This window comes from Haliotis cracherodii, unplaced genomic scaffold (assembly GCF_022045235.1).
Source record: "Haliotis cracherodii isolate W230 unplaced genomic scaffold, xgHalCrac1.p SCAF_10, whole genome shotgun sequence".
In the NCBI taxonomy this organism is placed as follows: Eukaryota; Metazoa; Mollusca; class Gastropoda; order Lepetellida; family Haliotidae; genus Haliotis; species Haliotis cracherodii.
Window position 1 is genome coordinate 33,024,101 of NW_027266265.1, and position 14,995 is coordinate 33,039,095.

General features: G+C 40.6%; 1 protein-coding gene across 1 annotated transcript; it reads left to right on the top strand.

Annotated features, from left to right (window-relative positions):
* Window positions 1–252: 252 nt before the first annotated feature.
* On the top strand, window positions 253–10,725 carry LOC139449389 (uncharacterized). The gene is made up of 3 exons (XM_071230758.1): window positions 253–310; window positions 8,498–9,031; window positions 9,167–10,725. The coding sequence occupies exons 1-3, from the start codon at window positions 253–255 to the stop codon at window positions 10,723–10,725; spliced, it is 2,151 nt and encodes a 716-aa protein (XP_071086859.1).
* The last annotated feature ends 4,270 nt before the right edge of the window (window positions 10,726–14,995 follow it).

The following is a 14,995-nucleotide window of genomic DNA, read 5'->3' on the forward strand; positions in this document are numbered from 1 at the left end:
ATTTTGTTTTTAAAAAAATTAATACGTGTAGTTTTTATTATGGACTGTAATCTAAAATGGACCAAAACACAAAAGTTTACTCAGTGCCATCATCATGATGAAATTCTCTTTGAAAATTGTGTTCTCAAAGACTGAAAAGCCGCACTACATTTGTGACGTCATAGAAGTGTGACGTCACAGATAGTTAGTATTCCGAGACATCGGACCACATGCGGCTGTGCCCACTATCTCGCAGACGTTTTTTTCTTAGAAATGGCGACAATACTCAAGTTGAAGAGTATCTCGAATCCTTCAATCGTCGTGAATTATGGTAAGTATCTGACAAACAAAGTTTCTCAATTTTCAAGATAAAATAGCCTGATAAATCAATTGTAGATGGGCGTCATTTCATAAAATATACTTTACGAGTCCCTATAATTATATACTGTTGTAATAACATTTTCTTTCGTAAATGATCAGTTAGTTTTGTAATGTTTGGTGTTTACAGTGCATTATTGAAGTTTTAAAGGCGTCCCAAGGGGTGTTTATGCCATTAAAATTATAAAATTGGGCGTGAGGCGTAGTGAAACGTCTAAGTCCGTCTTCCGGTTTACAGAGATAGGTTAAGTCACATAGCCTGGGGCGAGCGAGTGAATGAACGTTGTGTCAAGCTGTGCAGGGCTATAACAGGACCAACTACAGTAAATCAAATCTTGACTGAAATAAATATGTTCTTTTCAGTATGCAATCACAAGGCCGCTCATTGTTACATATTATGCACCGATCTCCATTTCAGAAGTGTAACTGGAGACTATGATATTTTAATGTTGGCATATTAATATTTCTGAACGGAGAAAAGCAAAGCCACTAACATGAGACTCATCAAACTGGAGCAACATTAATTGTTATGTTAACTATTGCTTTAATTGAGGCCAAGGAAACTAGTAATCTTATATTGCTAACATCAGACTTCTTGAGATTAAATATACGTCATATTTACTTTTTTTCATAATATCATACTAATACATATTGCTGTATATATTGTTGTGTTAATATATTTCATTGCGTTCATGTTCAATGTTGCCATTGGCGTGACCAGCTGACTGCTTTACTACAAAAGTCTAGATCATTATTAGGGAGTAGGGTCGCCAGAGACAATTTCTCTCTCCAATCTTGGTAATCATTAAAGGGGAGCTAAAGTTAAAGTGTACGATTCGAGTAATTGAAATACCACTTTGTCTGCCCACTCGAAGTTTGTTTGGTATGTATTTCAATCTAACAGTAAACGAGTACTATTTACAAAGGGACAATGTCATAATCTCACACATGGCACTAATTACAATGTACAGGCCAAGACTAACAATGGATAGCAGACCAACTTCCCCTTTAACTGCTAAATTGATACACATTATAAAAATATAGTTGAATGTGTGACATTGAGACTTGTTAGATATGCTATTCATCATAAAACTACAGTCTAATGTGCTATGCTGAGACATCGTTTCTGTGAAGTGATAGTAATGACAACATGCTAGTTAGATATGCTATGCTATTCATCATAAAACTACAGTCTAATGTGCTATGCTGAGACATTGTTTCTGTGCAGTGATAGTAATGGCAAAATGCTAGTTAGATATGCTATGCTATTCATCATAAAACTACCGTCTAATGTGCTATGCTGAGACATTGTTTCTGTGCAGTAATAGTAATGGCAAACTGCTAGTTAGATATGCTATTCATCATAAAACAACAGTATAATGTGCTATGCTGAGACATTGTTTCTGTGCAGTGATAGTAATGACAAACTGCTAGTTAGATATGCTATTCATCATAAAACTACAGTCTAATGTGCTATGCTGAGACATTGTTTCTGTGCAGTGGTAGTAATGACAAACTGCTAGTTAGATATCTTATGCTATTCATCATAAAACTACAGTCTAATGTGCTATGCTGAGACATTGTTTCTGTGCAGGGATAGTAATGGCAAACTGCTAGTTAGATATGCTATGCTATTCATCATAAAACTACAGTATAATGTGCTATGCTGAGACATTGTTTCTGTGCAGTGATAGTAATGATAAACTGCTAGTTAGATATGCTATGCTTTTCATCATAAAACTACAGTCTAATGTGCTATGCTAAGACATTGTTTCTGTTCAGTGATAGTAATGACAAACTGCTAGTTAGATATCTTATGCTATTCATCATAAAACTACAGTCTAATGTGCTATGCGGAGACATTGTTTCTGTGCAGTGATAGTAATGACAAACTGCTTGTTAAATATGCTATGCTATTCATCATAAAACTACAGTGTAATGTGCTATGCTGAGACATTGTTTCTGTGCAGTGATAGTAATGACAAACTGCTAGTTAGATATGCTATGCTATTCATCATAAAACTACTGTCTAATGTGCTATGCGGAGACATTGTTTCTGTGCAGTGATAGTAATGGCAAACTGCTAGTTAGATATGCTATGCTACTCTTCATAAAACTACAGTCTAATGTGCTATGCGGAGACATTGTTTCTGTTCAGTGATAGTAATGGCAAACTGCTAGTTAGATACGCTATTCGTCATAAAACTACAGTGTAATGTGCTATGCTGAGACATTATTTCGGTGCAGCGATAGTAATGATAAACTGCTAGTAGATATGCTATTCATCATAAAACTACAGTCTAATGTGCTATGCGGAGACATTGTTTCTGTGCAGTGATAGTAATGGCAAACTGCTAGTTAGATATGCTATGCTACTCTTCATAAAACTACAGTCTAATGTGCTATGCGGAGACATTGTTTCTGTTCAGTGATAGTAATGGCAAACTGCTAGTTAGATACGCTATTCATCATAAAACTACAGTGTAATGTGCTATGCTGAGACATTATTTCGGTGCAGCGATAGTAATGATAAACTGCTAGTAGATATGCTATTCATCATAAAACTACAGTCTTATGTGCTATGCTGAGACAATGTTTCTGTGCAGTGATAGTAATGACAAACTGCTAGTGAGATATGCTAGGCTATTCATCATAAAACAACAGTCTAATGTGCTATGCTGAGACATTGTTTCTGTGCAGTAATAGTTATGGCAAACTGCTAGTTAGATATGCTATTCATCATAAAACTACAGTCTAATGTGCTATGCTGAGACATTGTTTCTGTTCAGTGATAGTAATGACAAACTGCTAGTTAGATGTGCTATTCATCATAAAACTCCAGTCTAATGTGCTATGCTGAGACATTGTTTCTGTGCAGTGATAGTAATGACAAACTGCTTGTTAGATATGCTATGCTATTCATCATAAAACTACAGTCTAATGTGCTATGCTGAGACATTGTTTCTGTGCAGTGATAGTAATGACAAACTGCTTGTTAGATATGCTTTGCTTTTCATCATAAAACTACAGTCTAATGTGCTATGCTGAGACAGTGTTTCTGTGCAGTGATAGTAATGGCAAACTGCTAGTTAGATATGCTATGCTATTCATCATAAAACTACAGTATAATGTGCTATGCTGAGACATTGTTTCTGGGCAGTGATAATAATGGCAAACTGCTAGTTAGATATGTTATTCATCATAAAACTACAGTCTAATGTGCTATGCTGAGACATTGTTTCTGTGCAGTGATAGTAATGACAAACTGCTTGTTAGATATGCTATGCTTTTCATCATAAAACTCCAGTCTAATGTGCTATGCTGAGACATCGTTTCTGTGCAGTGATAGTAATGACAAAATGCTAGTTAGATATGCTATGCTATTCATCATAAAACTACAGTCTAATGTGCTATGCTGAGACATTCTTTCTGTGAAGTGATAGTAATGACAAAATGCTAGTTAGATATGCTATGCTATTCATCATAAAACTACAGTATAATGTGCTATGCTAAGACATTGTTTCTGTGCAGTGATAGTAATAGCAAACTGCTAGTTAGATATGTTATTCATCATAAAACTACTGTCTAATGTGCTATGCTGAGACATTGTTTCTGTGCAGTGATAGTAATGGCAAACTGCTAGTTAGATATGCTATGCTATTCATCATAAAACTACAGTGTAATGTGCTATGCTGAGACATTGTTTCTGTGCAGTGATAGTAATGGCAAACTGCTAGTTAGATATGCTATGCTATTCATCATAAAACTACAGTCTACTGTGCTATGCTGAGACATTGTTTCTGTGCAGTGATAGTAATGGCAAACTGCTAGTTAGATATGCTATGCTATTCTTCATAAAACTACAGTCTAATGTGCTATGCTGAGACATTGTTTCTGTGCAGTGATAGTAATAGCAAACTGCTAGTTAGATATGCTATTCATCATAAAAAATACCACCTAATGTGCTATGCTGAGACATTACTTCTGTTCAGTGATAGTAATGACAAACTGCTAGTTAGATACGCTATTCGTCATAAAACTACAGTATAATGTGCTATGCTGAGACATTGTTTCTGTGCAGCGATAGTAATGATAAACTGCTAGTTAGATATGCTATTCATCATAAAACAACAGTCTAATGTGCTATGCTGAGACATTGTTTCTGTGCAGTAATAGTTATGGCAAACTGCTAGTTAGATATGTTATTCATCATAAAACTACTGTCTAATGTGCTATGCTGAGACATTACTTCTGTTCAGTGATAGTAATGACAAACTGCTAGTTAGATATGCTATTCATCATAAAACTACAGTCTACTGTGCTATGCTGAGACATTGTTTCTGTGCAGTGATAGTAATGACAAACTGCTTGTTAGATATTCTATGCTTTTCATCATAAAACTCCAGTCCAATGTGCTATGCTGAGACATTGTTTCTGTGCAGTGATAGTAATGACAAAATGCTAGTTAGATATGCTATGCTATTCATCATAAAACTACAGTCTAATGTGCTATGCTGAGACATTGTTTCTGTGCAGTGATAGTAATGACAAACTGCTAGTTAGATATGCTATGCTATTCATCATAAAACTACAGTATAATGTGCTATGCTAAGACATTGTTTCTGTGCAGTGATAGTAATAGCAAACTGCTAGTTAGATATGTTATTCATCATAAAACTACTGTCTAATGTGCTATGCTGAGACATTGTTTCTGTGCAGTGATAGTTATGGCAAACTGCTAGTTAGATATGCTATGCTATTCATCATAAAACTACAGTCTAATGTGCTATGCTGAGACATTGTTTCTGTGAAGTGATAGTAATGACAAACTGCTAGTTAGATATGCTATGCTATTCATCATAAAACTACAGTCTACTGTGCTATGCTGAGACATTGTTTCTGTGCAGTGATAGTAATGACAAACTGCTAGTTAGATATGCTATGCTATTCATCATAAAACTACAGTATAATGTGCTATGCTGAGACATTGTTTCTGTGAAGTGATAGTAATGGCAAACTGCTAGTTAAATATGCTATGCTATTCATCATAAAACTACAGTCTAATGTGCTATGCTGAGACATTATTTCTGTGCAGCGATAGTAATGGGAAACTGCTTGTTAGATATGCTATTCATCATAAAACTACCACCTAATGTGCTATGCTGAGACACTGTCTGTGTAATTAAAGGAAAGATTAACTACTTATTTCATATACTATGCAATACAAAACTATAGTTTAATGTTCTATGCTGATATAATGTGTCTGTGTAATAAGGGTGATAATTAACTGCTTGTATGATATACCACACCACGTGAAATATAGTTTAATATGCTATGCTGAGAGTCAGAGACAGTGTCTCTGTTTAATCAATTAACTGCTTGTTTGATAAACTATAAATAATAATTTTTAAACTTTAGTTTAAGTCCTCTGTGGAGACACATCTTTGTGTAATTAGGGTAATAATCATGTGGCCACCTGTGTGGTCACCTCTGGTTCCATCCCCTGGCCGCATCATACAAGATGTTAAAAGATGGTACATGTTGTTACCCCACCTGGTGCTTGGGGCTAAAACAAGGACTGGTAAAACAAGGAGTATACTGTGTCTGAGTGGGGTATTCATGTTGAACTGCGGCATGGTATCTCAGTGGGCACTATAAAATTGGCATCTGTCACGTCACATCAATAATAATGTATCTGTTTGGACTGTTAGTTTCATATGTAATGCTGAGATATTGTATGTGTGCAGTTAGGGTAGTCTCTAACTCCTGATTTGAATACCACATAAAACCCTATTTTTACACACCATAAAATGCTTGTCACTTGTTTGAAAATAATACAATGTCTGTTTTTTAGGTTTTGTTTCAACAAATTGTATTGTCAATATGATTGAGAACATTGTCTCTCACTGTTAAAGTATACATACCAATGTATAAGTATATATCATGATATACTGAATATGTACAACATACAATGCACATACATAAATACATACACAAAAACATACATTTACATGCAATAATGATATTGATAATTTATACTGCGAAAGATTACACAGTGTTGTATCAAGGAATATACCAGCATATGGTTAAGTGGTTTTAGTGGTGGCACTGGGGTTTCATTTAAATAATATAATGGCCCAATAACAAAATTCCACCACCACCACCCCAGAATATCAAATGGTCGGTCCCTACTCTTTAAGGTACATATTGATATGTTCACACTTCATACACTTAAGACACTGTAAGATCAGCATTAATAAACTACACATCACACAGTTATATTTTATTTTTAATGTGTGACAATGAGACAATGTCTGTGCTCGTGGGTAATTAGGGTTGTGATCATTACCTGCGACACTGATACACATAATATAATTATATTTTGACGTTAGACACTAGCAAAATGTATTTCAATAGATATTTCAATCAGAACTTCACATTCACGTGATGAAACATTACCCCAAACTGAGTATTAAACTCTATTTGTATGCAATTGGTCCTGTTATCAGTGAAATACAAACTACACAATCATGGAATCATTATTAGTTATACTTATATTTCGATATAGAGATCTATCTACCCAGTGTACATGGTGTACATCGTATCGTCAGGATATTGTAGGTCTATTGTGCACCTTTGTAACTGCAAACCAAAGAGATAAGCCTACACAATATATTATAAAAGTACTACACACAAACAGAAAACTGTAGCCTACTACGAGCAACATGTTATATTGCAGTAACTCTACATTTCAGTAGACGGGATAAGAAACTGGGTTAAAGTAAACTTGTCGAAATGTACCCCGGGTGCAAAGCAATGGTAACAACAAAACAAGATCGATGACAACAGCGTAAACGATGGTTTAGGCGGTTATGTGAAACGTCAACATGGTCAACGTCTTCCCACAGCCTCTGCAAAGTGTCAAGCAGAAAGTTTCGACCTCAACAAAACAAACATGAACTTAAAACTTCACCCACCTTTCAACAACATGTCACAATCTCTCACTTAATCGGCATGTCTAAAGCTGTATACTGTAGACCTAGGAATTATCCTCCACTGAAGATTTCAAACGTTACGGTAGTGGCAGCCATTTTTGTTTACTCTCTCAAGGGGAGATCACTCCATTCGCATCATAAACTTGATGTGGAGATTCATCAGTCCTTTATTGTGTGGCATGTACAGTTCGACCCCCGTTTGGTCCATTTGTTTTATTATCAGGAGCTTGTAATTTAGAGATGCTATTGTGTCCATTTCTTCACTGGGGTTTTGCAACAAGAAGTCATGTCAGGGGTTTGGGGAAAATAGTATCAATATGTTCCATGCCGTTATAATAACATACATTTAGTATTTTTATATGAAAAAAATATCAGCGTTTTCAGGTCAATCGTTGTGATAAGCATGGTATTTGAGGAAAGGTAAATGTTTTATTAATGTATTTTCTTAACGATATCGATTATTTTATTTGAGAAACATTAGTATACTCCAGTGAAATATCAATTTTATATTTTTCAGATTAATAATGTTTTTCACAGACGAATATATTGAAATCTGCAATAGTTTGATAAGAATTAGAGATGTAATTATCAACATCTTTTATATTATATTTGCACGAGTCAAATTGAAACATGAAACCGGAGATACAGAAATGCTGTTTCTCTGTGACTTGTATCAACCTATGGTTTGTCCATTCGCGATTGTTTACAGGCCGCGTTGATATAGAATCGACTGCGACGTTAATCAACATTCACTCACTCAGTACAACCAGATTTCAAATTTCTGCGACATATTTGTTGTTCCCCGAATCATGATGCCCTTGAATATCAACCCCTGATCATATAAGTCATAGAAACACATTGAGAGACTTTTTCATAGAAACACATTAAATGATAGTCAAAAAGAAATCCATATGGACATGTGATTAAATTGTAGTGGAAGGGTGGGTGAACGTGGACCAAAGATAGATGTATTTGAGCCCAAATGTAATATACTTCGCAGAGTTACCCATCCTTTTCATTGAGTGGGGCATGAGGCAAACGAGGCATGTTTTATTTTTGGTTTCGGCCTCAGTTAAATGTTTATAAGAATGTCCCCAACACCGCAATCATGCTTACCCTGTAGCTTGCATATTCTTCCTTTCCAGGTTCACGTACGAGGTTCCTGTCCAAGACACCCGGTCCCCACAATGTTGCGGCTGAAGCTTGGGGATCCTATTTCAATTCTTCTGGGGAACAGGTGGATAATATCCTAAGCCCATCTGTTCATTCATCAGCCCCGAGTGGTGACAAATCTGTTGATGACGTTAAGAAGAGGCCCCCTCCGCAAGAACTGGGATCACCTGCTCAAAAGCCTGATGAGCCACAAGGGGAAGTACCATCTGATCATCAGCTTGAACCATCGGTGGAAAACTCATCATCTGACGAGCACTCTCTAGCTCCATGGAAGAGTCCATCTCCAACACCTGATGAGAGTTCATCGGTTCACGGGCCTACTCCAACAAGTGAGAAGACTCCATCAATTCACCGACGCACTCCAACAAGAGAGAAGAGTCCATCCATTCACGGACCCACTCCATCACGTGAAAAGAGTCCATCAGTTCATGGACACACTCCCACAAGAGAGAGAAGTCCATCCATCCACGTGTCCAGTCCATCACGTGAAAAGAGTCCATCAGTTCATGGACACACTCCCACAAGAGAGAGAAGTCCATCCATCCACGTGTCCAGTCCATCACGTGAAAAGAGTCCATCAGTTCATGGACACACTCCCACAAGAGAGAGAAGTCCATCCATCCACGTGTCCAGTCCATCACGTGGACACACTCCCACAAGTGTGAAGAGTCCATCAATTCAAGAGTCTACTCCAACACGTGAAAAGCGTCCATCCGTTCACGGATCCACACCAACCCGATGGAAGAGTCCTGTTCACGAACTTGCTCGAGCCCGAGGGAAGGCTCCATCTGTTCACGTGCCAGCTCCAGCCCGAGGGAAGACTCCATCTGTTCACGTGCCTTCTCCAGCCCGAGGGAAGACTCCATTAGCTCACATGCCTGCTCCAGCCCGAGGGAAGACTCCATCTGTTCACATGCCTTCTCCAGCCCGAGGGAAGACTCCATTAGCTCACATGCCTGATCCAGCCCGAGGGAAGACTCCATCTGTCCACGTGCCTTCTCCAGCCCGAGGGAAGACTCCATTAGCTCACGTGCCTGCTCCAACCCGAGGGAAGACTCCATCAGCTCACGTGCCTGCTCCACTCCGAGGGAAGACTCCATCAGCTCACGTGCCTGCTCCAGCCCGAGGGAAGACTCCATCAGCTCACGTGCCTGCTCCAGCCCGAGGGAAGACTCCATCAGCTCACGTGCCTGCTCCAGCCCGAGGGAAAATTCCATCAGTTCACGTTCCTGATCCAGGCCGAGGGAAGACACCATCAGTTCACGTGCCTGTTCCAGGCCAAGGGAAGACTCCATCAGCTCACGGGAAGCCTGACACGGGGAAGACCTTCGCAGTCAAGACGCCCCGCCCTCCTGATGACATTCCAGAACCAAACTTCACTGGCCATCTCATCAACGGGTACCACTTCGAATCACTCATCAGTTCAGGTGGTGCTGCAGTAGTATATCGGGTGAAGAAGGACGGGGTGTTGTACGCAGCAAAGGTTTCTATGATGAAGTGCCACCGTGATGGCTTCGTTAAAGAAACGTGGGAGAATGAATTTAACATCTTAACATCTGTGAACCATCATAATATCATCAAAGCCTACGAACTGTTCCGACATGCAGGTAGGATGATTATGATCATGGAGTTGGTCAAAGGATATGACATGGATTATTTCATTACAAATCATTCTGTCAGATGGAGGCAGAAGTATCTCAAAACCATTGCAAAACAGGTCTTTTCAGCCCTCAGATATCTCCACCGTCTAAATATAGTCCACAGAGACATCAAGCCGGATAACATCCTCATAGGCTCAAAGCATACTGTAAAAATAATTGACTTCGGTGGGGCACTTAAGCTGACGGAAGAGCAGAAACCAGAATACAGGCTGCCTACCTTCTATACACCCGTCTACGCCCCACCGGAAGTACATACTGAGGACATGCGTGCCACACGAGACACCTGGGCAAGATCGTTTGATGTATGGAGTACCGGTGTGACCATCTACGAAGCCCTAATGGGAAAATTCCCATTCCCTATCAAACATGATCTTATAAGTAGAATGTCATTTTTCTACAAGGGACCTGATTTCGCAGCTTTGAAAAAAATAGACAGCAACGTCGTGAATCTTGTCAAACGATGCTTAGATCTCAATCCATCAGGGCGTATTACAGCAAGACGTGCTCTGCAGTCAAAGTATTTTTGGGGCGTCTTTTGAAAACTATGATAGTAGCAACTCCTTCCGGTCGACAAGGGTGCTGGACTACCCCTGTGCCCATGCTTGTCGTGTAAGACGATTAAAACGGGTATCAGGTGTCACAATGGCCGCTGAGCAGGGATCACATGCCCTCGGCTGGGTGACAACCGAGGACGAATATCCGCTCAGCTGTGACGTAATCGATGTGTGTCATCGTACCTCGACGAAATGGATCGTTGCACGCACTTCCGACCCTGGATTGTCTGGTCCAGACTCGATTACGCCCCAGACCGCCGTCATGTAGTTGGGAAAGTTCTGACAGTGGCGTAAAGCAGTATTCTTCACTTGATTAACATTCTTGTACATTATCATTCTAATCTCGAAAAGAAAATCATATGTTAGTCTTGTTGTTCAGCACCATCGACAGTATTCCAGCTTGCTTTGTTGTTTTTGTCATTGTATTTGCATTGATTGTCCCATTCACCTGATTGTCAGTATTTTTTGTCTGTTATGTGATTATTGGCCCTCCTTACAATGTATGTGTAAGCGCCTGTAGTATACACACACACACACGCACACACACACACGCACGCACGCACGCACGCACGCACGCACGCACGCACACACACACACACACACACACATTTTTGTATCAGCGGCCGCTAGGGATCGGTTTGTCAAAGGCTCCCACAGCGCGACCAGATATGGCATGATGAACTGATGATATAAAATGTGAGTAGCATTTGTCTTCGTCTGGTCAGGTTAGCTTACACCAAGCACCAGGATTATGTGAAAGACCAACGTTATAGCACGGTCGCTGATCAGTGACCAATGTGCACTGTGGCATGTGATGAAGTAACCACCATGTGTTGCCTGTAGCTCTGTGTGATCAGGGAACAGCGCTTTCATAAGAAATATGTACATTTATGTGATCAAAGAACAGCCTATCATATGAATTGGGTATCTCTAGTCATCAAAGATCAGTGCTGTCACATGAAATCCTTATTGGGATGAATGGACGCCAATATTACAGACATATGTTATTCAAGTTTTTATTGTGGATTTTGCTTCCAGTTTAGTCATTCAAGAAATAATACAAAAAAATACAAAATACAAAAAAAATATTGTATTGCCAAATGGTATCAATAAGCATTGAAAGGCGGCTGGCTATATTGCAGCTGCTGCTATTATTGAATGTGTTGTTGGATAATAATAATAATATGTATTACGTTACAATATTTACGTTGGTAAAGAACATTATTGTCACCTGTTGAATCTCCCTATATGTGATGATAATTACTGTGTTGCCTGTACCTCAATGTGATGAAGGGTTACAACTGACTTGTGTTGCCTGTACCTCAATGTGATGAAGGATCACAACTGTCTTAGATTCCCTGTACCTCAATGTGATGAAGGATCACAACGGCCTTGTGTTGCCTGTACCTCAATGTGATGAAGGGTCACAACTGCCTTTTGTTGCCTGTATCTCAATGTGATGAAGTGTCACAACTGTGTAGAATTCCTGTACCGCAATCTGATGAAGGATCACAACCGTCTCGAACTGCCTGTACCTCAATGTGATGAAGGGTCACAACTGCCTTGTGCTGCCTGTACCTCAATGTGATGAAGCATCACAACTGACTTGTGCTGCCTATACCTCAATGTGATGAAGGGTCACAACTGACTTGTGCTGCCTGTACCTCAATGTGATGAAGGATCACACCTGCCTTGTGCTGCCTGTATCTCAATGTGATGAAGGATCACAACTGCCTTGTGCTGCCTGTACCGCAATCTGATGAAGGATCACAACTGTCTCGAACTGCCTATACCTCAATGTGATGAAGTGTCAGAACTGTCTTGTGCTGCCTGTACCTCAATGTGATGAAGGATCACAACTGCCTTGAGCTGCCTGTACCTCAATGTGATGAAGGATCACAACGGCCTTGTGCCGCCTGTACCTCAATGTGATGAAGGATCACAACTGCCTTGTGTTGCCTGTACCTCAATGTGATGAAGGATCACAGCTGCCTTGTGTTCCCTGTACCTCAATGTGATGAAGGATCACAGCTGTCTTGTGCCGCCTGTACCTCAATGTGATGAAGGATCACAACTGCCTTGCGTTGCCTGTACCTCAATGTGATGAAGGGTCACAACTGCCTTGTGTTGCCTGCACCTCAATGTGATGAAGGATCACAACTGCCTTGTGCCGCCTGTACCTCAATGTGATGAAGGATCACAACTGCCTTGCGTTGCCTGTACCTCAATGTGATGAAGGATCACAACTGCCTTGTGCCGCCTGTACCTCAATGTGATGAAGGATCACAACTGCCTTGTGCCGCCTGTACCTCAATGTGATGAAGGATCACAACTGCCTTGTGCCGCCTGTACCTCAATGTGATGAAGGATCACAACTGCCTTGTGTTGCCTGTACCTCAATGTGATGAAGGATCACAACTGCCTTGTGTTCCCTGTACCTCAATGTGATGAAGGATCACAACTGCCTTGTGCTGCCTGTACCTCAATGTGATGAAGGATCACAGCTGCCTTGTGTTCCCTGTACCTCAATGTGATGAAGGATCACAACTGCCTTGTGTTGCCTGTACCTCAATGTGATGAAGGATCACAACTGCCTTGTGCTGCCTGTACCTCAATGTGATGAAGGATCACAACTGTCTTGAATTGCCTGTACCTCAATGTGATGAAGGATCACAACTGCCTTGTGCTGCCTGTACCTCAATGTGATGAAGGATCACAGCTGCCTTGTGTTCCCTGTACCTCAATGTGATGAAGGATCACAACTGTCTTGTGTTGCCTGTACCTCAATGTGATGAAGGGTCACAACTGCCTTGTGCTGCCTGTACCTCAATGTGATGAAGGATCACAGCTGCCTTGTGTTCCCTGTACCTCAATGTGATGAAGGATCACAACTGCCTTGTGCCGCCTGTACCTCAATGAGATGAAGGATCACAGCTGTCTTGAATTGCCTGTACCTCAATGTGATGAAGGATCACAACTGCCTTGTGTTGCCTGTACCTCAATGTGATGAAGGGTCACAACTGCCTTGTGTTGCCTGTACCTCAATGTGATGAAGGGTCACAACTGCCTTGTGTTGCCTGCACCTCAATGTGATGAAGGATCACAACTGCCTTGTGTTGCCTGTACCTCAATGTGATGAAGGATCACAGCTGTCTTGTGCCGCCTGTACCTCAATGTGATGAAGGATCACAACTGCCTTGCGTTGCCTGTACCTCAATGTGATGAAGGGTCACAACTGCCTTGTGTTGCCTGCACCTCAATGTGATGAAGGATCACAACTGACTTGTGTTGCCTGTACCTCATTGTGATGAAGGATCACAGATGTCTTGAATTGCCTGTACCTCAATGTGATGAAGGATCACAACTGCCTTGTGCTGCCTGTACCTCAATGTGATGAAGGATCACAGCTGTCTTGAATTGCCTGTACCTCAATGTGATGAAGGATCACAACTGACTTGTGCTGCCTGTACCTCAATGAGATGAAGGATCACAGCTGTCTTTAATTGCCTGTACCTCAATGTGATGAAGGATCACAACGGCCTTGCGTTGCCTGTACCTCAATGTGATGAAGGGTCACAACTGTCTTGTGCTGCCTGTACCTCAATGTGATGAAGCATCACAACTGTCTTATATTGCCTGTACCTCAATGTGATGAAGGGTAACAGCGGCCTTGTGCTGCCTGTACCTCAATATGATGAAGTGTCACAACTGTCTTGTGCTGCCTGTACCTCAATGTGATGAAGGGTCACAACTGTCTTGAGCTGCCTGTACCTCAATGTGATGAAGGGTCACAACTGACTTGTGCTGCCTGTACCTCAATGTGATGAAGGGTCACAACTGTCTTATATTGCCTGTACCTCAATGTGATGAAGGGTCACAACTGACTTGTGTTGCCTGTACCTCAATGTGATGAAGGGTCACAACTGACTTGTGCTGCCTGTACCTCAATGTGATGAAGGGTCACAACTGTCTTATATTGCCTGTACCTCAATGTGATGAAGGGTCACAACTGACTTGTGCTGCCTGTACCTCAATGTGATGAAGGGTCACAACTGACTTGTGCTGCCTGTACCTCAATGTGATGAAGGGTCACAACTGTCTTGAATTGCCTGTACCTCAATGTGATGAAAGATCATAACTGTCTTGAATTGCCTGTACCTCAATGTGATGAAGCATCACAACTGCCTTGTGCTGCCTGTACCTCAATGTGATGAAGCATCACAACTGACTTGAATTGCCTGTACCTCAGTGTGAT

Excerpts from the sequence above, each read along its gene's own strand:
- LOC139449389 (XM_071230758.1), top strand. The coding sequence starts at position 253 with ATGGCGACAATACTCAAGTTGAAGAGTATCTCGAATCCTTCAATCGTC. Across the intron at positions 311-8,497 it reads TTCAATCGTCGTGAATTATG|GTTCACGTACGAGGTTCCTG; the intron begins GTAAGTATCTGA and ends CTTCCTTTCCAG. Across the intron at positions 9,032-9,166 it reads TGAAAAGAGTCCATCAGTTC|GTGGACACACTCCCACAAGT; the intron begins ATGGACACACTC and ends CCAGTCCATCAC.